General features: G+C 44.6%; 1 protein-coding gene across 6 annotated transcripts in view; it reads right to left on the minus strand.

Annotated features, from left to right (window-relative positions):
• ralgps1 (Ral GEF with PH domain and SH3 binding motif 1) overlaps window positions 1-24425 on the minus strand; it is a 172266-nt gene that overhangs the window by 26228 nt on the left and 121613 nt on the right. For all 6 annotated transcript variants that reach the window (XM_064354379.1, XM_064354380.1, XM_064354376.1 and 3 more), the window contains 2 exons: window positions 5368-5505; window positions 3327-3420 (listed from right to left, as the gene is read on the minus strand). In XM_064354379.1, coding sequence (XP_064210449.1) covers window positions 3327-3420; window positions 5368-5505 — 232 coding nt within the window. The remainder of the gene's footprint in view (window positions 1-3326; window positions 3421-5367; window positions 5506-24425) is intronic.

Genomic DNA, 24425 nt, shown 5'->3' on the forward strand with positions numbered 1-24425 from the left:
TATGTTCTGTATACACTCCCCAAGGCATAATTTGGCATTGACAGTCAATGCATCCTATATTTTCTTGTGATGTCTAGACCTTCTATATCAATGCGGATGGAAATCCCAGCTCTCATCCCACAGGCATTGTTGAGGATATGTGAAACACACAGCTTGACTGGAAAATCCTTCTCGAATAAGGTCAGAAGTTCAGGAACCAAGGAGAAAGCGGGAGAAAAATAATTTACTTTCCACAGTGGTGACATCACCTGAAACTTACTGGAAACTTTAATTTTTAACATTACGCTCATTACAAAGAAAAACAAAGCAAAAGGAGACAAGAATGATTTAATGTTCAAATACCTTGGGACGTTGGGGATAGACTTACTGAACATTAGCACGCCGTACACGGAGCAGTGGAAATTCAGTTTGTTTAGGCTCCGACATTGTTACCTTCATAGGATTTCTGAGAGATCTCTGAAACCTTCACAGCAGATGTCAGCGCCTCAAAGTGAAAGCAGTGCATCAAAGCACATTTTAATATTGAAACTAAGTGAGCAAGTGGGAAAAAAACATCAACACAGTGGGGAGAGGGGGGATATAAGACCCCTATGACAACCAGAATAACTCCACTCTGAATGAAACTAAATACAGAAAACTAGATACAGAACAAAGCGAAGCTCACATAATTCAGTTTGACTGGGATCCATCTGAACCTCAGTCAGAGCAGGGGTGTCACAGTGAGACGAGAGGTAGAGAAGAAGGCACCAGATAGCTTTCAGTCCTCTGTAGCCATGGCAACTGTGACATTCGTTAAAGCTGTCCATCTTGACTTTGGAACCAACTTGGAGAAAGGAGTTCTTAATTTTACAATAGTTAAAAAAATAAAGAAGGCTCCGGAGGCTCTTTGATTCGATACTTTTCTGGAATTTACGGACCCAGTATAAGTCTGAGCACAGTAATTAATTAATTTTTTTTTTATTTTTTACAATTGTTCAAATGACATAGTAAATAAAAAAGCTTATACTGTGTATTGCATTGCTCAAGGAAAATACATCATTGTGGTTCCTCTCATTTCAACCCCTCCCTCCGGCACACACGACCACGCCATGGCATAGATAAATTTGACAGGACTCATCCTTGTCAAAATGAAAACGGTTTTATTACTAACCAGCTGAACCCCTGTGGTAGAAGCGCAACCCCCGAAGCACCACATGTGCACCACTGCTGGGTATTCACTCAGTCTGTCCAGGTACAGAGCCTACGCCCACGTGGCATTTGGAATCTGAAACGCCAACCTCCTGGCCTTGGGCCCGCCCTCCTGTCAGAACGCTTCAGATGCGGCTGCGTTTCACACATCTGTGCGGGACTGCAGCCAGGCATTCTGGGAGCGCGGGCGTTCGTCTGGAGCTGGAGGGGCCCTAATCACAGCTTATCACTGAGTGGTCAGTGGACATGGTGAGGCAGGTTGCCCAGCACAACTGAAAGCCCACATGAAAGGAATTTACGGGAGTTTGAGAGAGTCCAACCAGCGTGGCCCGACAGTCTGGGATGACTGCTCCGAGGATAAAGGGAAAGATGGAAAGAAAGGGAAGGATGAAAGAAAGAGAAGAAAGCAGAAAAAAATATTTTGCTTTTCATGTATTTTTGTAAGTACGGGAACAGCTGACCAAAATCAGCAGTTTCTGAAAGAGCTTTACGATCCTCTTGCTTTTACAAGCGTGGCCGGCCCTCGTGGACACTGATTATTTTTATGTGCATTTGTATGAAAACAAAGAAAAAGGAGAAGTTGAAACACACCAAGATATGAATTCAGGCTTTTCCTCCCTGTATCAGATAATTCGCCAGCAGCTATGTAAGTGCAGTCAGGCACAGACAGTTCATGTCCAAATAAAACCCAAACCGATTTTACATAAGACACCTTTTCTCTGCAATTCCAATTTGATGCTATGCTAACAATGCAGCAATTAGAGGCTTGATCATTACCTTGAAATGACTGACTTAACTGATCATTGTCATATCAAAGGTTTTGGATTTGTGTTTTACTCCACAATAAAAACTGCCAACCAGCACTTCCAGTAGAATGTGAAGGGTTAAAATAACAGGACCTCTTAAGAGCTTATCGCTAAATTACGAAAGCGTTCGTCTACCCACCCTTGGATACGTCACTGAGGGACGATAATCCGAGAATCTCCCAAGGGTGACTTGCGGCCTTTAGATAAACCCCGTTGACTCAACACAACAAACGGGCGCAGCGGGATCCCGCGTCGGCCGCTAGCCTCCACCGCAGCCCGTCCCTGCACAAACAGATGCCGGGGAGAGCCTTGTTTTGCATGGCGGGGAAGAGAGCCCTCTCTCAATAATCTGTGTTGTTGCTGGACAGGGGCCCCTCGCCGAGGGCTTACTGCATGACCGGCTGTATCGCAACGGCGGCTGAGCGCGGTCGCCGGGGGAGACCAGCCACCCAGCCGTTTGAGAGGCTGGGGAATTTCCTGAATTGTTTGGTTGCTCCGCAGGGTAAACACCTGAGATCCTGTCGAGGGCAAGGCCTCTGAATGGACCGTTGTTTGTGCGGTCAAACGCGAACCGCTGCTGAGACGGGCAGGAGCTGCGACCGTGACCTGCGAGCGGTCTGGCTGCTGCCTGCTTTCGAGAACAAATGATCAGCTCCCTCCACCCCCCTAAACCCTACCTTCCCTCCCCACAACGTTTGACTTCCGTGTGAGCCCGGGCTGGTGCTAACAGTTCATTCCGCCTGTCAGCGGATCCCCGGTATCTTTTTAACAGGGCAGGAAAGCAAAGCCCTTCTTGCCTCGCAGGGAAAGCCAGAAGAGAAAAAAAGGCGGATATAACAAAACAAAATCCAGGTTGAGATAATAGGTGATGTCACATTATGGGAACTTTATATGTAAACAGCGTACTGTAGCCAAATTTCAAGCCAAAACCTCCAAAAAAAAAAAATGCTACAGGAGGAGAATAACTAACATCTTAACTAAAGAAGGGGGGAAATAAAATGGCACTGCCGTTGATACATGATATGCTCCCTTGGCATCCGCCAGCCTACCTTCCTGCTACTGTTCAAAACAAAACAGTTTTTTTTTTAGCGAGCTTAAACGGTACATTGAGGCCGCTGAGTGAAACACAACTGCCCTGCAGCTGTGCTCCCCGGCCCAGGCTGCCGCGGTGCCCGGCGGCCGCCCCTCTCCGAGCGGGAGGCCCGGAAAAGCCATCAGGACGCGCGGGATGAATCGGCATCCTGTCGGAGCGGAGAGTCCCTGGGCTCCGCGCCCCAGTGACCACCCCCCCGCCGAAATACGACCGTCCAGGGAGAGGCCGCGTTGACTCACTTGTAGTTGTCGTCCTCCACGAACTTTTGAAGCTCCTCGATGTAGCGCACCGACATCAAGTACTTCTGCACATGTGGCAACGTCAGCAGGTGATCTGTTGCGAGGGAGTGTTGAGAGAGAGAGAGAGAGAGAGAGAGGGAGAGAGAGAGAGGAAAGGCTGTGAAAGGCATCTCGGGCCCCTAGTGTGCACTCAGTTACTCCGGTAGCGCAGAGGTGAGGGCTGCGTTCTGTGTATCGCTGCTCCCAGCTCCGTCACCGCCGAGAACAATATTACTTAATGAACCAGGTGCCGTACTGCACTTCTGGAGACGCTGGAGCTCCCTTTATGCTCAATTCAGTGTCTGAATGCTTCATGGTGTTCCATCATTTGTGAAATTTGGACGCTACACTGCCAACTTCAGTATTCGGTCCATAGCCATCAGGTACACGTTACTGTCCCTAATTTCAGTTGCACATACATTTATTGTTAATCTATGACCAAGGACCTAAAATTAAAAATATTCACAAGGTATGTGAATATATATATTACGTCATTTGTAATCAAGATTAAAACAAAAAATCATGGTTTTGTTTCCCACACCCCCAAACAAGCTTAATATATTTGAAGAAAAGAAGTCCATAAACCGAACCATCATTCATAGCCTTGCTTATGCCAAATGTTCAGTAAAGTGGTTATCCTTGCATGTCTGTTTATAGTGGGGTACGTATGTGTATATGATGATAGCATAGTGTTGAATAATATTCACAACTAAATAGACTTTTGTTTTGATGTCCAAGTGTCACTTTGACGACACTTTCTGTCACTATTAATTAATATCACTCAGACCACGGTTAAATCAAATCTGAAAACGACATGCTTGCTTGTTATCCTAACTCATAACATGCATGCTTGCATCTTGCTCGCTTAACCAGTAACAAATGGTGCTGTGCTGGCTGTGGCCGTGTTCTCAGTTTCAAATTGGTAGTCTGCCATATGGCCTAGCCACTCTGCGCACAAAAACTCTTATTTTGTAATCCGCAGAAAAGGTGGCGGCCCAGCGTTCCAGCCCTGCTCCTCCCACCGCAGCACCTGCTCTTAATGAGAAATAAGAGCGGGTCTGGCGTGGGGTGGGTCTGCTCAGTGTCAGGCCGAGGCACCGCAATCTGCGGACTTCATCACAAACCGTTCCAGCTCTGCGCGTTTTCACTCAGGGGTGACTTTCCTGCCGCAAAAACGATCTTTGGTGGTGCGAAACTGGCGACTTCCTCGGCCTGGTTTCTGTTTGCGAGTCACTGGTTTTCCCTCGGTCCCTCAAAAGAAAAAAAAAAAACCCCCACTTCCTGTCGATCCGTCATTGATTAGTGTGTTTTCCACGTCCTGGCACTTCAAAGTTCCCCAGAGACAGCTCTGGCTCTGCGACACAGGCCTGCTTTGTGTATGAAGGTAATGTATTAGTCTGAACACGGCCAATTTCCACACTATGCTGAAAATACCTCTGGGGTCCATTTATATTTCTGCAGTATGGACAATAATGAAAAGTTCATTTTTTTCCTCTCCTTTGAAACTAAGATTACATAACGGAATGATTTAATGGAACAGTTTAATTCATAAATGTTACCGCAATACTTCAGAGGCCATGGGATTCTGAATCTCTGTGGTGTCTTTCACAGTGATGTCCGCTTACATGATCACAAACACACTGATCTGGAGCATTCTCAGGAAGCAGAACTGAGGGTCAACGAGCAGAAGTACAGAGAACTTTCCATAAACAAAACAACACGAGGGGCTGCAGTGTGGTGCAGTGGTTAAGGTCCATGGTTAAGTGTGTTTCCCAAATGAGGCCACTTCTCTTGTAAAATCTTGAACATAGCACTTAACATGACCTGCTTTATTAACTATCCAGTTTAAAACATTTGTGAAAAATCTACTCATGTCTGTGTGGATAAGGATTTCCTAAGAAAAATAAAGTCAGTGATGCACGACGTCTCTTTCAAAGCAGATGTTGTTTGTGTAATTGTAGCTGTGTTTCAGGAACCATGAGTCTTGAGAGAGTTCACTGACCGTGGTTACAGGACACTTGAAGGTCGGAGATGACCCGGAGGAGGTTATTCATCTGATTGGTCCTCTGCTCTGTCTCGATGATGCTGTCGGAGGCCGGGTAGGCCGAGTCGATGTAGATCATGTCAAACAGGTAGATCCCTGCAGAGGAAGCGGGGGGGGGGGAGAGATGTTATAGATCATCAGCACCAGTCATCAGCATGTCCACTCTTGGCACTCGAGTCATCTGGAGTCAGTGTGGAAAAACAGAGGAATCAGACACAGTTTACTTTTAATCAGTAGTTATAGATGTGGTTTACATCTGAAAGCATCGACAGCATAAATTGAACTTGTCAAGAGTCGGTTCGGCGAGCGTGGGTATGACTGCACGCCCCGCTACGTGGACAGGGTAATGGAAACGCAGCCATTGATGGATCACTGGAAATTTTTATTAAAAAAAAAAAACACACAAATTCAACACATTCTGACTTAACGGCAAGTGGTGATCCACTTTCTCCGTTCTGTCTGGAGCCCATCCAAGCCCTCCAATGAGCTTTTAGACTGTGACACACTCCCCCAGCACCCCATCCCACCCTCCACCTGCACAGCACACTCACAGCAAACAAGTATTTTTGACTGGTTTTGACTAGTCTGCATTTAGTGAATTACATCATAAAAGACAGCTGGTTAATTTGTTTCAACTGCTTGCAGTAAGATGTCATACTTAATGGTCTAATTTTTTTTTTTTTTTTTAAACGCTGTCACCATCTGTACCAGATGTTTGGAAATTATTCATTACTCTAATATTTTCACTGTATTTTTATTACAGCCTTTTCCTTAAAAAAAACATGTATATTTAGTAATCGGCAATTCATCTTATATTGTCAACATCTCAAGCTAAATTAACTAGTTAATTAAATAGTCCCACAAAATACACTCCAAAACTAGGTTTAAAGCAATAGCTGCCAGAGAAGCAAAACAAAATACAGGCGTCCAAACAACCAGAAGTTTCAATTTAAATGCCTTAAATTTAAAAGACTAATTTAAAAACTTTTGTGTGAGATTCATATATTTATCCGTTCCTCTTTATATATTTATCCGAAGGTCGACTCTCCAGAGGACAATTCTTCTGCAATTAAGGCAGACACCCTCAGTAACGCATGACATCAGCCCACCAACAGGTGGGATGAAAAAGACACATCGGGTCATCAAATGTTACCCTGAGGGCAGATTACGCTGCTGTAAAAATACTGGAATGACGTACGGCCCGTCTCTCCTGTCGTCACAGATGAGGGCTCACAGTGTGCGTGACCCAGTCGGCCAATGGCTGCAGACTCCATACGGAGCGTCTCCGTCCTATTACATCCACCTTGTGTGCCTACCGGACTCTCTTTGTCCAGAGGCACTTCCAAAGCCTCCTAAGGCGCCTAGCATTCGTTCTCCAGTGCACAGCGAGTCTGAATTGGTCACAGGACTTACAATGAAAACACAAACCAGCAGGCTGTGGCTCTCCTGCACCAGGGTAGGGTACCCATGCCTTACCCTGATCCAAAAAAAAACCGGGCTGAAGTCTATTTACTGCGTCTCCATGGCTGACGGGACTGAAACTATGCCCAGGCCGTGTCCGACTGAGGCTACGCACTGACGCGTGGCCGGAGCAGAGCTACCCTGCTGGAAACCACAGGCCCCATGGTTCGTGCGCACGGCCCGGCCTGTTAACCGCCAAAAAAGAAAAATGGCCGTAATGACTCTGCTGGCCTTGGTGCCAAGAGAGCCACGCGCAGCAAAATGCTAGGAAGGTTTTATTTTAAAATGGCAAAACGTGGGCATAATGTGCATCTGCAGTTGCGAATGCTATTTGTGCTCTCAATCAATAGAATCTGGCACACGCGCTCCTTATTATGTTAAAAGAATGCGCCGTTCCGCAGGGGTGAAATTAAAAAGCAAGCGAAAGAAGACGGGAAAGTAAAAATGAACTCCACGCTCAAAAAAAGCACGGACGTATCTTTAAATGAATGCATTTAGATGAACAGGCAGGGAAAAAAAACAGCATCTGCACAGAAGGCTTCAAACCACTAGAACATCTGTGACTCATTATCAGAAAGCGCAATGTGTGCCACATGCAGGCATAACTACTACTACTTGTTCAATCACGGTTGGATAGGTACGAGATAAAGGTCAAACAGAAATCCTTTTGATATACACCATGTATGAATAGCTCCTGTCAGCAGCAGTGTCGTTTTAGATAAGTGTGATAAAGCCATAAAGCAGGTTGTGTGCTCTGTAAGTCGCTCAGACAGTGCAAAGGAAAGAGGGCTGTCATTATCGCGGGTCTGGTAAAAGCTACTGCTTCACAACACATGCTGCAACCTTTCACACAGGAGGAGGTGGAACATCTACTCATTTTGCTGTGGTATGTAAACCCCTGAGAAAGTTACCTCATAAACAGACTGAAGAACATTTGCAGGCAAACTCCTGCACACTTTCAAAAAAGAAAAAAAAAGGAGAGACTGGTTTTAAGGAAACAAATGATTGTGCAGTCTCAAAGTACAGAAACCACCAGGAGGGCATTATAATAGTCAAAACCTGTTCAAATATCTGGTAACTTTATATGAATCCTTTATTTATAATACCTTTATGACCATGCCATAAATGATGAATAACAGCTCATGTCAAGCAATCATAAAGGGTCATAAGAATTCCGATAGTTGGCATGACAGCGATGTGATATCTTCAATCACTTCCATTGCCTCCGATTGCAAACGATTGAATGTATTCAAAAGATAAGACAATATCAGAGAACGACTACAGGTTATCTGGTCATGTCAAATTCAATAGAAACACACTGCAGATTGCGCATTTCGCTTGTGAGGCTATGCAGTGGCACTGCTTACAAAAAGAAAGCAGATAATCACGGCAAATTAGGTCATTCTTCAGGAGGCAGTGCGGTGTCACGGATAAAGAACAGGCTTTGCGAGCTGAAGTCTGCAAGCTGAGATCCAAGGTGGGATGTTGCTGTTGCACCACTGGATGAGGTTGTATATTTAACCCAAACATGAGTCAATAAATAGCTGTACAGATATTATACATTCAAATATTGTATGTGAGAGTCCTGGATAAGGGTGTGTTCAAGAAATTATGAAGTTCATTAATGGCAGCTTGTGTCCCAGGCTTGCTGTTCAATCATGAATCTTTGCCAGTCCAGCACTGGCCAGGTCTCTTAGCTCTTGGTATGTTTTTGAAGCTTGTTAGGACCCAAACATTCATAAGGTTGTATTAGTGAAGCCAGGTTACAGTCACATCAAATGATGCGGGCCAGCTGAGCAAGCCTGATTAAGGCTGAAACCCACGCACTGTGCAACTGAAGACTGAATCAACTCAAAACTGACCCTGTTTGATAGTTGGGATATGCACATTTTCCAGGTCAAAATGTACTGATGAGAGTAAATGACAAAACAAATAAAAATAATAAAAAATACAAATCAATAAAAAAATTCTACACAGTCAATTGTGCTTGAAATTCTATTTTATTCTGAAGGCGCATGCACAGCCCATTGTCTGTATGCCCGGCTCTGCTTTAATTTGATTTCTTTAACTACCACTTGTCCATGCCTTTTTTGTTTTGTTCTGGAAAAGTTATTATATGATACATGATATATAATACATGATATATTCTCAGGTTTCAAAGTCCAGACTTTAGTGTATTTAGTGTTCAAGAGTCTGATTGGTAAACCCTGACATCTCAATCTAGTGAATGGCTAAATAATTTCAATTTTTACAAACAGAATTAGCATATGTATTGTATCTAGTCAACAATGGATTCACGTATTCCAGAAAAGATAAATGTGTCTGCACTCCAGCTGTGGTTTCATCTTTCTCCCAACGGTGTCAACAACGAACAGTGTACTCTCCTTTTTATGAGGCATTAAAATACTTTGCGTAACTCTCTCAGAATAGACATCCATACATATGCTCTGTGTATTTTCTTAGTCTAGATCCCAGGAATGGTAGCAGTTTATGTGGTTTGGAGCTTTTTCAAACAGCTTGAGATGACAGGAAATGCTTAACTTCCTAAAGGGGGGAAAAAAAGCGTGTTGCAACTGTTTGGCGTTTCAAGCTAAAAATCAATACCTGGTAATGACCTAGCAGCAGCGATAAACACACCTCCCCTAACCAAACTATGTCCCCACATGGTTCTGGGAACAGTGCCTGAATGAGCCAGAAACAGTGAATAACAGAGTGCGAGGACCGCCTCCTCCCCAGTTCCAACACTATTCTGGGAACAGTACCTGAAGGAGCCAGAAATAGAGACTGTATTGACAATGAGTTAATAGTTCCAGCTCAACACTGGTCTGGGAACTGTGCCCAAATGAGCATGGCATGACCAACCTGCTGGACGGTATGCAGTGTATTAAGTTTTAAGCCTGCCCACGATGGGCCTTAGTGGTCACCCAGCACACTCATCAACATGCTCCGTTTAAAAAACACCAAAGGGGCCTGAGGGCCATGACATGGGAACATGTTCTCTGCGAGCCGCTGGAGACTTCTGCAAGTACAGAATACACTCAATATGGAGCCTAGGCCTGCGTGATTCATTTATGCACTTACATACAAACGCAGGACATCAGAACAACTATATACGATAGGCCCTGGGTGTTCTAGTGGACAAAGGAGAAATTATATGACGGTGCTCTTTGGATATGGGAACAATGGATGATCGAAAAAATTAAGTAAAAATGGCTCTGAAAATATAAGAAAACAGCGCAATATGAAAAAGAGCTTATTTCCAAAAAAGTCCAAGGCACTCCATAGTAAGTAAATAAAGGAGGAAAAGGAAAAACAATTAAAAGGCTTTATTAATTGGTATGTCGAAAAGGACAATAAAAGTAAGCTCCATTTTTCAAAGCATACACAGTCTCTCGGAGCAGACACTGACGTCGGTCACCCGTTGTGTTTTGCATTTTGTTTGCGTAAGAGTAATAACCCTCTGAGGGATGATAGGAAAGCCTCCACAGTGCGATAACTCAAAGGGCCCTTTCAGCGTGAGGTCTTATCGGCTTCCCCCCAGCCGAGGTGATTTTCTCCCAGCAACCCCCAGCCCCCAAACCTGGGGCACAGCCTGCAGACCCTACTGACCCTTTCACAGCCCTCACATCGACACATATCCTAGCGTTCCTCCTCACGCGGACGGGGGGGGGGGAATCTGGCGGATGGTACGGTGGGCCCTGCGTGGGGGGTTTAAAGCACCGGGTTTGAGCAGCTCCCGCGGAGCTCGTTTAATTCCACAGAACACACCTGGACGTGCGTACCGGGACATTCCCCCTGGGGGCGTAGATGGTCGCGGAACTGTTTTTCTGTGCGCAGCTGAGGCTTTAGAGCCAGTGGGAAAGCAGAATTCTGTTTACAGAGCTCAGTGTGTGCTGTGAGAATTTACTTAGGAAAGACAGGGCACAGAAACCATTACTCATTTGCTAAAATATGGTAAATAAGTAATACCCAATGTTACACCCAGGTAAATGTATAAATTTGTACAAAGTTGGCCATTTTCTCAGACTCTCAATAACGTGTAAATTTTTACTAAATCAAGATGGACCACAACGAACAGGCCAAACTAGTTCATTCAACCAGTAAGGATGTAAAACTGTCAATCTCAATGACTGGGGTACACTAGGATACTCCTTGCGAATATTGATTGTGAATTCTTTAAAGCATTCCCCCTTGTTAAAATGGGCTCAATTCTGCATGCAGTGCTAGACGCTGGTTGAATTGGATTTAAAAGGCAGATGGTTGGCAAACCAGTTTCTCTGTCCCAACGGTAAAGCAGACGCTATGTTGACTTCTGCCTAATCACAGGCCTGTAAAATGAGTTTTTCTTCCTTTCTCATGAGCAGGTGGTTCATGATTAACACTTTGCACAGCTGTTTCTCGAAACCTGGCGGTGATGAGGGTGTTTCTGTGGAATGGACCACTCATCGCCAAAATATGATATTTTTGGAGTTCCTGACTGGCTGACAGATTTTTTTTTTCCCTGGGGCTGTGTATTGTTACTTTCACCTTCCAAAATGAAAACATGTGGGCAACCACTTTAACTCTGATCACAGGAGAACCATTGCTTTGGGAATGTATTTTCCCAACAGTATCTGGCATTTCGAGTTTGAGCCTCACCGGCAGATCTGCCTTGCCTTTACAATACATACAAAGAGTGAGCATACCTTAGCCAACTCCCTTGATCAAATCAAATCAAAAGTCACAAGCACATTACATTTTGTTAACAAACTGCTCCCAGAAACTGGCTCAGACACTTTTACAAGGTACCATTGTCTCCCACTAAACCCCCTCCCCTAATAACTCAGAGCCAAACAAGGAGTAGGGGCTGTAGACAGCAGCACTCCCCCCTTCCTTCCACAACAGAACCCTTCCTGTGGCTCAGCGGCTTGTAGTGCTCCAAAGCTCCAGGGCAGCTCCCACCTCCACCCTGACCGACACCCAACAGCATTCACCTCCACCGCTCCGGAATAAGCCAGGGAATTACAGCCGAAACCCTGGCCTCCCTCCCCCCTGCTCTCACAGAAATAGCTGGCTGGGTGGGTCCAGGACAAAAAGAGGCAGGACCCTGACCGGGCGGAGGTTGACCCATACATTCCTCCTGAGAGCCGAGTGCAGGGTTACCCAGTGATCCAGGGAGGCATTATCCCAAAACCCAGACACATTTCTATGAAGCCCAGAGATGCCCATGTTAAAGAGATTCTGGGAGGCTATGTATTAATCAGCAGTATTACATAGCCATCTCACGAAAGGGTACAGAGAGGTACACATCCAAGGTAAAACGCATCAAATGAATCTGATGAAACATGTTGGCTTTTGGCTCAGAAAGTTTGATGAATTTGGTAAGGAGGGATTGCTGTCCTAAACACTTCATTCCATTTAACATTACGAAACACCTAGCTGCCGATAGCAACCACACAATTTCAGGAAAAACAGACAAATGCTAGCAAGGCTAGTTGGAAAAACAAGTGGAAGCACGGAATTCCTGTGAGTCATTTCTACTGCCTGTCGTTTGTTACATTTTCATTGTTTCACTGTCCTTATTAAATGTTTTGGAAATGTTTTGGAAAAATCACTCTTTTACAGTCATGCCTCATGCCTGTGTTGGTTACAGAATGTTTATATACAAGGTAGTTTACAAAATAATTGGATAAACATGCATTTATAAAGCATCTGACTGAGAAACGGATCTAATTTCCAACGGAAGGAAGCTCAAAAGATGCAATGTGACCTCTCTTGAAAAAGACAGGGGCAACTGTACTGACCTTCAGAAATGTACTTAATACTTCCAGCTATAAAATCAGTGGCTTGGTAGAAATGCTTTGAAAAGCATGGAGAAAACAAGAAACCCATGTGCACATAAAAAACGCAGCTTTATTTGGACAGCAAAAAGCATTCAATAATTACACATCTTGTTCTCGTTTTACTTTGCTGGGTCCATTCTTCAGAGGGGTGGAGCGGGGATAACACACTATTGGACTTTTTGAGTCCTGCCGGTTGGAGGTCGGAGTTCTGGCGGCTCTTTCAGGTTTTAAGAGGGGCGATTCCAGAGCGGCCGTGTCTCCTGCGGCTTGCCTCTGGGAGACGGCTCGGTGGGACAGCTGACGTCCCGTTGGAAGACTGATCTGGGATCAGGGCTTGGATGACTCGCCCACTGCCTGCCCATAAACAGGCTGCCACTTTGTGCTAAGGCTCTGATGGGCATTAACAGACTTCTTGGCTTACGCTACCAGAAATACAATGCATATATTTAGCTTCCCAAGGACGCTCAATGTTTTAAATTTTTCAACACAAACTGACTCCCACCTGATTCTTTCATGCAACACAGCTATTTTCTATTGGTGGCTGCAAAACATTCCTCTTGACCTAGTGGGGGGGGGGGGGAATAAAAATTCTGGGTTTGTGTGGGTGAGTGAGTGGTAACTTTTCTTACATCAAATTCCATGTTTTCAGAGGACATTACAGAACCCTTGCTGGCAGCCACGAGGTAAAAGCTTCCCTGGCAGCGACTCAGACAGACAGGACGACAGCTGCTTCTCTAGAGTTCTGACCTACTGCTGCCCAATGTGGAACCTCAGATGGAAGAGAAACCAGAAACATCTCCGGCACTTCAGGACCAAGGCTGCCCAACCCCGACTGGTGTCTGCGAGCAAACCACAGTGACATCAGGTCGCATTTTAACACCGCCGAATTGACACCATCAAAAGACACTGATCCAGAGCTCTATTTATGTACGGTTCAGGAATACATGCGGTCAACCTTCTTCTCCTCATACTGTATGCAATTTGGATCCTCAATTGGGCATTCACAAAAATAACTGGACTGTGCTGATGTATGGGTGGGGAAGGTGGCGAGGGGGTGGGGCCAAATCTTTAACGGGCTCGTGTGACCTTCACAACAGCGGCTAAGTGAAAGGCAGAGAAAGACACCAAGACAACTTTTGTTTTTCGCACTCTAACGATTCTTCACAGAGCTGACAGTTTTGGAGAAAACCGATGCCAGAGGGCGAGCTTCGACCTCGATGAGGGAATTCCTGCGGTCATGTTTTTATTTAAACTGTTCGGTAAAAGAAAACAGCTGCATTGGATTGCAGCATCAAGATGCTGCTCATGCGGCTTACACTGTTTTTCCATGTTGAAAAATAAGTCATGCAACAAACAACCCCCCCCCCCATAAAGAGTCCTTCTGATCTTTCACTCAGCCTCGCAGCACAGACAGAAAACAACCATTTATTGTCGGTGCTCGGACTGTGACCGTGTTTTACCACGCGACAGAAAAGACAAATTGAGCGCAAAATGAGGATAGCACGATGCTCTGAGTGCGTTTTCTCGACCTGTTGCTGGAAACGGAGGGAGAAAGGGAAAGGGTCTCTTCTGGAACCATGTGAAGGTAGCTCTCGGTGATTGATGAGAATCAGCTGCGCGCGGCACGCATGTGAGTTAATCGAGGAGCGTACGGAGACACAGCGACGTGAGACGGGGGCGTGGGTCGCTTCTGGGGCGGGCGGGCAGGGTGGAGACGAGGTCAAAGGTCGCCGCCGGGCCTCTTCATCTAAATAAAGCCGGCCGGCCGCGCAGGCTGACAGGGCCGGCGGCAAGAGGTGCCAGCTGCATTCTGGGAACAGCTCCGTGGACAAATCTGTTCTCCGCAACACTTCCTCGCATTATTTGGCAATAATTTGAAGAACAAACAAGGCCATTATTTACATGAACCAAACTCTATTCTATTTTCTCTTATATTTCATGACACGGCCTACCATGATCTGGAGAGATATCATATGATTATGACCGGAAACCTTTGCCAAATCTCATTTTTTAGGCCTAATCTTTGTACTTTACACAAACAGACAGAAAACAGAGAGGGTAGCAGATAGAGAAGAGACCACAGCTGTTAGTCTTTTATAGTTATTCATGCTCAGGCATCGAGCTGCTGCTGCCAACAGGGGCAAGCGAGCATGTGTTGGCCCATGCTGGGGGAGGAAAGGTTGGTTTCGAAACAACAAAATCTGAATTTACCAGGCTAATAACACGTAGCTGAAACCTTCAATCACACAGCTGGTAATGACAGAGACCAGATGTGGGACTCTGGACAGGTGTTGCAACGTGCAGCTGTTTCAAAGCTACGTGCTCCTTCCTGTTTGGCCTGCATCGGCAGCACCTACGGAAGCCTGGCTCCGGGTCTGGAGAGAAACGCGCTCCAACCTGAGATGGTACACGCAGACCTGTCTGAGAAAACACCATGGAGGATTCAACCATCCAATCACTGCACAGCAGGGTATCCTTGCATAAGTGAGAGGTGTTTAAAAGTGATGCTTCTTGCTTTGTGGTCCACCCATACTTATCTTAGTTAAGCACATGGTTGCACTGCGCAAATGCCAACCTACCAAGGCAAGCCTGACATGCTCATAGAGTCAGATTATGCATACAGATCCAGGGCCACGGGGCAAAATTGGCTAATGATCACGTACCTTAAGGACATTTTCAGTGTTTTATAATTCTAAGCTGCGACAGTGTTCGTATGTACCTAGGGCTAGCCAGTCCGGCATCAAAAGACAAAAATGCTGTATAAATTTAAGCTACAAACTGCAAACAGTCATCATTTTCACTATATGTTGTATTGCAGAAAGCTAGAGTCTGAATTAAGAAAATTAAATTCATGAAATTATTGCTTGACATATTTTTGAAAACAAAATATCGAAATACATACATGTTTAAATGCAATATGAAAATATGAACTTAAATTTCTGAAACCATAAAAGGTTATTTTTAACTCCCTTCACCAAGGGAAATCATAAATATTTTTACTTTGTTTGCATATTCTTTTTCTTTCAGCGAAAGACTACATAAAGACAACAGAGAAATAAACAGCATTTGTCCTCACTTGTGTGTCCATAATCATAATCTTTTCCTTCTTTAACCAAAATATAAGTATTTTATAAGCAAACATGCACAATCACAAGATACACTGGGGCTACATCTCGTTGCAGAAAAAGAATTCAGAAGCCAAGCTGCAGGACTGACAGGTCAGGTTAGTAATCACTTCCTGCCATAACAAATATAGTGTAATCCTTTTTGTGCAAACCATATGCACTGTAGACATTAAGTCAGTTTCAGAGGCTTAATTTGAACATTTTGGGCTGTGTTTGCTGAGTGTTCCCCCCTCAGTGTCTGGTTTGTCTTTCCAAAGACATGTCTGTGAAAAAGGTGCCGTTCTGGGTGTGTGGCTTCATGCTTTTAATTAGAGGTCAGCGTCCCTTTACCAGTTCTGCATTTTCTTGGTTCGTGCCAATAAAACAGTGATAAAAATATATTTCCCTTTAAAAAAAGGATGAAAAAAAATTGGATCTTTTTGACTGTGGAATGTTATTTTCATGTATTGATTTATTTTTCTGTCAAATCTGCATTTCTGCAATCTTAAAAAAGGCATTTCATTATTTGCGGCACATTCCATTGGTATAACTTCACCAGAAGTCTGACCAGTGGGGGTAAACTTTAACCGCCAGTGTTGGCGATGGCTTTTTCATGGAAGTCTTTTCCACCCAGCCAAAAGTCCTGTGAATGTCACAGGGCTCCAAGTGGGGTCATTTCTGTCTGAGATGGTACACACAGGCATGTGAGTGCACGTGCGCGCGCACACACACACACACACACACACACACACACACACAAACACATTCACAGCATCATGCCTTTTCTTTACTAACCTCACTGGCAGGTGTTATGGTAGCGGATTGTGCTACAATCATATTTGGACAATTAAGACAGATTTCTGCTAGTCCTACCAACAAGTTTTGTTAATGAACTCTAGTTAATGATTCCATTTTAAACCTCTTTTTATTATCTGAGTTTTTAAAGTCCAACACCCTACCAGCTTAACATCATACATCAACTCATTATGGAATGAAAGTTGCTGCACAGAACCAGAGCTTTTCGCTGGAGTGTCAACACAGATCATTCTTGATGCTTCCTAACTTGCATTGTATAGACATGATTACAAACCACACCCCCATTTTCACAAAATAACACGATATGAATATGCCTGCATTTCCATCAATAGGTTGCAAAAGCATAAAACTGGGCTTTCATATTTTTTCATGCAAACAAGCAGGTGAGTAATCTTTCACTCGCTCCACAAACAAATACATTTCAAGCGAGTGTGCAGAATTAAACTACACAGAGCCTAGTTTCACTACAACATTAAAAGTATAGTAAGGCTAAATACCACCAGTAGTTGCATTGTTAATTTATCAGTGAGCATGTACGATTCCCTACAAATTAATTTAACAAAGGTATTTAATTTAACAGATTAAACAAAATATTGTAAATTACCAACGAAAATGGAAACTGAAACGGAAAATGACCACAGGGTCTATGGTCTTCAGTGATCTTCCAAATAAAATACAAAAAGTAATAAAAGGGGGGGGGGGGCGTCTACTTAGCTCAACTACTTCACGTGGCCTTTCAGTCAGAGGAAAATGTTTGGACTGCAGTCTGTAAGTCTGTCTGGTTCCTGCAGACGTTCAGGTCATCCAGGGACACGATCAGGAAGGTGGAGGGGGGTGTGGGGGGGGGGGGGCAGTCAGGGGAAAGAGTTGACACACAAGTCGGGAGACTAAACACTGGCTCCCGTTTCATGGAAGGCATGACCGACGCACGTTATGTAAGCCTGCCTTTCCCCATTTCATCTCATCTGCTGCAATAAATTACTGCACAAGCGAAAAACTGCAGTATTCCCGAGACGGTGTTTAAAGGCACCCCTGATAAATATAAAAGGCTGCAAAACAATACATTGTATTTGTGGTAGCTGATGTTGATCTGAAAGCAAGATAATCGAAGCGAGTATTTGGCTTAGCTGCCTCTGAATTTATGCCCGGGTGGAAAATTTAAAAAAAACTATCCCTGTGGAGGAAGGTATGTCTCAAAGCATTGTACGTTCTGCGGTAGCTTTATGACTCTTTAAATCCAGGAAATCCTATCAAAGAATCTGGTTTTTTGATTGATTTCATTTTGATGGATTCGGCCCACGTGCGGGGGAATAATGCTTCTGTGAGGAAGCTTTTAAAAAGTAATTGCTCACCAGGACTCGCAGAACTTCCAGCTTGGAACGCAGACCCAGTCTGGCAGTAAACTGGCTTAATAGGCCTGGATAGCACTGTTATCAGAGTCTGCTCATTTGTCTATGTAATCAACAGCCATTCTGTTGTTCCAAGCAGGTGTGTCTGCCAGTTTGGCCGACTGCACACATCCATAGAATTGTTTGTTTAAGACTCTGAGCATTGTGCAGTGTGTTCAATGCCTGCGCTTTCAACAAGGATTATGGTACTACATCAAGCCTCGGTCAGTCTTTCCTGTAAAACAAGGCATCTATTGACAATCACGCCAAAGCCATGTGGACAGGAACTCACAGTTGCTAAAAGCATCTTGGCTCAAAGAGTTATTTTGGGTCTTTTGTTTTAAAGGGCTGGTGAATGATCCAGGCTCCAGGAGCCCTGGTTTAATTAAAAGGGTAAGCCTCTTAAAACCCTTGCCTTTTAGTTAAAATCTGCTCTCCGAATTACACATAATAATTACACAATTCTATACTTACTAAGAGCGAAGGCAACCAAATATGTTCCACTTCCAGCACTTTGTGACACACTAAACATGCTAATTCAGCTCTGCTGGAGGTTATACGAGGCCAAGTCTGTGGATTCTGGCCCAGAGCTCCGCTGCAGTTGTGGCTGATTAGGCCTCTCTCTACATGCCGTCCTCAGTATATCACTCAGTGATAATACTCAGTGATATACAGTACTTCTACAACTAATAATAATAATGATAGTAATAATAGTTCACAACAGACCATATCGGGGAGCATGAAACAGCAGTTCTTCCTGTTATTGTACATGTGCTAATGCTTAATGAAACAGCTGAGCTGTACTTTGTGGAGGAGCTATTGTGCACTGAGCCTTCAGATGCAGGCCCAAAGCAGTGAGATCATAGAGTTCATGGACATCATGAAACGAGGGCCTCGCAGCAAAGACATTTTACATCCCCGGCCCCTTCTTTGTGGTCAGCTGAACACCTCTGCGGAGGCCTTGCGTGGGAAGGAAAACAGTGTTTTCCCTTCTTCCCACCTCTCTCATCCTGCACGCTCCTCTTTCTCACTCACCCACACCCACAATAACAGGGGTAAATATAATAGTAATAAAAAATAATAATGACAACATTTTCATAAGCTTAGAAATTTCATTAAGATGACACTTTCATTGTAAACTCTTCCTCCTGATATACACACACAGTAACTGTATATCTGTGGGATTATATGGTATATGCAAACTCCACAAAACACCAACCCCCCCCCAAAAAAAAAGGAAAAAAAAAACAGGTGAAATATTTAGTCCTGACAGGCCAGATGGCAAAAACACATTTAACAGATTTCCGATAAAAACTCAGAGGAGACAGAGGTCACTGCCCATGACACGCTACCTCCTGAACCTATCCAAGTCCATCTATCCGACACTCAGGAAAAACAACCTTTACTGTCTCTGGGGAATGCAGGCTTGATTCTCTCATACAATTTAAAAGCTAAAAAGATGAACATGGAAGCATTAGCTAGCTAGACAAATTGACAAATGGTACTGCTAGAGAGAAAATTTAGCTTTATTAAAAATTAACTAGCAAGTGGCTTGGCAGTTAAATCTCACAAATATTTTGTAACATTAGCGTAGATCAGTAATGTTAACTTTGTCACAATGCTTATTTACGTTATGAACAGAGAACAGAAATACGTTAATTTGAAATGGACAGAGAAATGTTAGCTAGCTAAAGATAAATAGCGTAGCTCGACTATAGGTAATGTGGTATCATGTTTAACTGTTTTTCTTTAAGTCTTCTTTGGAGCCTAATTATTGCCTCCTTAGACTTTCCTGAACCCCAGGACTGACTGGTGAGTCTGCCTAATAACACTGACATCACCAAGAAATGATATCCGTATTTGAAAAAAAAATTCTCTCAATTTGAAATACTGCAACCCACAACAGAAAAGCTGCTTAGTCAGAGTTTTAGGAGGATACTTCAAGTGCTGCTGGTACAGATACACTGCAGCTGCAGAATCAGTCAGAGTAGTTGGTCCTGCATGAGACAAAGGCAGCCAAGCCAAATGAAACCCACTCCCTCCCTGGGCAATACTGCAGCCAGTTGTGCTGGGCCAAGATGGGACGAGCCACTGCACTGATACCCATTGTTTTAGCCAGATGAGCCACCGCACAGCCCACGCAACATTAAATTGCGGAATTCTCTTTCCGCACATGTTCCTTTCAGTGCTGCGTAGGAGAATTCCCGAGGAATCGCAGCGCGTGACCTCCGACAGAACGCGACAGGGAAACAAAAACCTCCCTGCTGCAACGAATATCCGCTTTCCTTGAAAATCGCTCAATGGAAGCGACCGCAGAAAATAAATACAATGTCAGCAGTGTCCGAAGCCTAAGGGCGCACAGTTTAATATATATATATGTATAATTTTTAGCACATTAGATAATGTGCCTGAGGAAAATGGCGAAGCCTGCCTTGTGGCTCTTCTGGTTTGTGAAGCCTAAACTGAGTTCTGGCATGGTGGCAGTGGAGACCAGGGGCTGTGGGAAAGAAGAGATGGATGCTTTAATCTGGAAGGAATTATTGGGTTTGCAGAACATGGGAAACAAAAACAATCTGGGAGGATTCCTGACAAATCCGCCAGCATGAGTGAGTGGGAAAAGTGCTGCAGTCGGCAGTTCTACCCAGCCTTCACTCTCCATTTCCACCCCTTCCCCCCCCTCAATTTTCATTCGGCCTGAATTATTTACCATAGACATGGGCCATACAGCCGGGAGCTGGGCCCTTCCTTGAGTGGGGCTCGAAGCTCGCACAGAAAGGCACGCTCTCACAGGAAATGTGGGCACAGGCAGTCGAGGGGGATCCCAGAGCAATCAGAAGCTCCCCTGCCTTCTGGATTTCGGCAGCCATGCAGGGTCACACTTTTGAGGGGGTCCTTGCTGAGCAAATGGATAATTTCAGCACATGGGGGATATCAGACCACGTACCAGTCCGTACACATCTGCTGTCCATTTACTGTAGCACATGAAAAATGGCTTTTTGGCCCCGTTAAAAAATTTGAATTTAAAATTGAAGGGGGAAGAGAAAAAGTGTATTTCAAGGGTCCAGACAAAATGTGTCAAGAACAAACTTCTGAATTCTCAGACTTTTTCAAATGATTAATCTGATCTACAGATCTGTGACAGTCTAGGTTTGACATTACATTATATAGCGAGACACATGGTAAGGTTGACATGATAATGGCATGATACACCAAGTATATACAGCGCAGCTGAATGTGAAAACCATGTACTGGAAACAAGCAAAGATCTGCAATATGGTTACATACTCATACGATTTTGCATATCCAAAATACATGGTTTTGATTTATTGCTCATGAATTTATTTTGTGTATGCATTGCTTTACATTATTGATAATATTCAATATGCTCTTATTTTGTTTCTGTAAGTATGTTATCCTGCGTGAGAAAGCACCCGTGACAGAAAGACAGTTGGAAAAACTCCTGATGTATACTTGCAGTATATTTTATATCAAATCACATCTGGGTATAGAAAGAAATGAAGTCAAACGAGAACACTGGACCACATGTGAAAGTGCAAATATTTAGCTAAAGGGAGGGGGAATGGGGAAGAAAACCAAACTGACTGTTGCACAGAACCACATTTCAGAACCAACATTCCCCCTGTGACTACCTTTTAGAGCGCTAGCTGCACCAAGAAGAGGTCGTGTTCAGATTAAAGGCAAAGTGCTTCTATCTGAAGTGGCGTGACTCAATAGCTGCCTTGGGCCTACCGCGACGCATTGTTGCAGTGATGCATTCTGGACTCACTCTAGGCCTGGTCATAGAATGCTATAGTCCACACATCTGTGTTTCCCTGTAACCTCGGACCTCTAAGCAAGAGTGCGACGTTCACTCGTTCGCTCAACGGAGACGCCGCGCACCCACTTGCACTGAAGCCGGTTTTGGAGCGCGTTCCCCTGCGTGTCATCTCTGCCGGCCCCCGCAACGCTGCGGGCTTTCCCCTCTCCTCACAGGGTCACCATAACCTTCACTTACACATGAAACGAATTATGTCAAGAGTCAGAAAACAGCAGAAATTTCTGCTGTTGACACTGCCATCTGAGTAAGCTGGGAAGGAATGCACCAGTTACACGTGACTGAAAAAAAAGAAGCTCTTGTGGGAACCTTACATAATACGAACCATCCCCTACCCTGCTTTTTTTCTTTTCTTTGTGAGACAATTTTTATTCTCAAGTTTTTATCGTCTCCGGCTTTGGAACGGGCAGATGTATTCAGAGGACCTTCGCATCGCTGCAACGTCCTGTCAGTTTGAGGGGGGTGCTGCTCAGACGTGTGTCAACCCGCAGTCCATCGGCTAAACTGCGCAGGCATTACATCAGAGGAGTGCACTGGTTGGTTTAGGCACGCTGCAGGAGCTTGTGGTATACGATGAGATGAGGTCAATCCCACCAGCTCATGCCTTCCATCACTAGCATGGAAAGGAAACGGTATCACATTGTTTCACTGAAGCAGGGTTTTGGTAGGATGAGCCAGCTATCAGACCTTTTCTTCAGAGAAGAAATCCACTTCATCCTCACTGCATTTACAGACCTCAGCATATTACGCAGCTTGTGTTGCTTGGATTGGCAAAGCTCCTGCCTCTTTGGACCCTAAATGCTGAAATACAACTGAGCAGAGATCGATGACAACCCAACCAAAGCTCAAAAACTTCAAAGAAAGAAAGTGGTCAGAAGCTCGACTGTACCTCATTAGCTCAGCGAGTGAATGGGAAACAGTAGGAGGAGAAGGGGTCCGTACTCTGGAAGAGTGGCAGTTCCTTCAAGAGCTTGAGTGTGGAAATGAAATCAGGAAGGGAAAGAGTGGTCGTGAGATCAAGAGCTGCTTCCCCCTTTCCAAGTCGTCTCTTTCCAAAATGGCATAATGCCCGTCTGTTTTACTCATCGCAACGCTCCAGTCTTCCAGAGATTGATACACCCCCTTCCTTTTGAGAAGGAGGGGGGGCTGCATAGATTTATTTATCTTTCTTGTCAGCCTCTTTAGCACAGAGGGATTTTTAGCCTGAATGGTGACAGCACAAGACAAACTTCAACAGATTCACACAGAGGAAAAGGTTTGTGCCTGTTGCAATATCAAAGGTGCCAGTAACTCTGTGATTTCCATTCTCATTTACACAAATGGGAGAAGAATAAACAAAAAAAGAGAAGGACAATGGCTTTGTTGAAATAAGGTGGCAAGATTCCCAGGGATTTAGCAACATGAGTATGCTACAACATGGTAGCGTCTCTTGGGGGTCCGTCCACTTTCTGTCAGACCTGGACACCAAGTCGATCCGGGGACAGGCCTCACTGCTCCAGCATCCCTGTCCTGGAGGTGAGCCATCAAAGACCCGAGGTGGCCCAGAGGCCCGAGGAGGGTTATTCTACACCTCCATGTTTATCTGAGGACAAACGGCCCGGAGAAAAGCGCCCAGAAGGCACGTGTTCGCCCGCCGCCTGCTACCGTAGCCCCTTACCTTGCACCACAGAGCCTGGCCAACGTGCTGCAGAGTGGGGGGCTGTCGGCCGAACTGATTGGTTAACAGTCCGTGCCCTGCACACCGGGCCACCGAGCGCTAACAATGTCAGACTGAGAAAGCGTCGCGAGGTCACGGGTCACCGTCACTCTTGGCCGCGCCGATTTCTCCCTTCCAGGGGTCGGGGTGAAATTAGCGGACAGTGACATCGGCATCTTTCGCACTTTGTGGCTGAAAACTAAAAGCTGATGCGGTGGCTTGATGAACACAGAGATATGTTTACCCTGTTGGGGTGCACTGTTGTAGGGCATGTTGGGCCTGGAATGGACAGCGCATTTTGCTAATTACCACATCGTGGCTGAGAAAGCAGGTTTAAACCAGGCAGGGATGCTATTGGATAAAAATAAACATGCGGGCCAATCTTTTTTCAGTCAGTTGCTGTAGCTTGGAAATACTCATTAAGCAAGAATCTATTGTAAAATAAGCAATGAATGATGACCTGCTGACTATATATAGCGGAAAATGGAACATTTAGCGCATGCACGCGTGCATTAATGCTTAATTAGTGGAAATTACTGTCAGATATTTGGCTCTAGATGTTAATTACTGTGGCTTTTGCATTTTTGTTTCTGTGCACTTTGCGGTGCATAAGGCACAAACACAAGAAGAAATAGGCAGAGGTCATGGAGTCACTGCGGTGGCGGCATTTTAAATAAGAGCCCAAAAACACCACTTCAACAGTTCAGAGAAAGACGCCTTTTCGCAGTTCTATTGCCACATGCTGTTTCTAATTTGACTTGGCCCTTTCAGAGCAGTGATCAGGGCAAAAACACCATGTTGTTTACCTGATGTTTAAAACTGGTTGTTAATTTTGCGCAACTTTATTGGAGTCTTGGAATTCATTAACAGTTTTTGGAATAAGGCAACAAAATA

This window comes from Anguilla rostrata, chromosome 10 (genome assembly GCF_018555375.3).
Source record: "Anguilla rostrata isolate EN2019 chromosome 10, ASM1855537v3, whole genome shotgun sequence".
Lineage (NCBI taxonomy): Eukaryota > Metazoa > Chordata > Actinopteri > Anguilliformes > Anguillidae > Anguilla > Anguilla rostrata.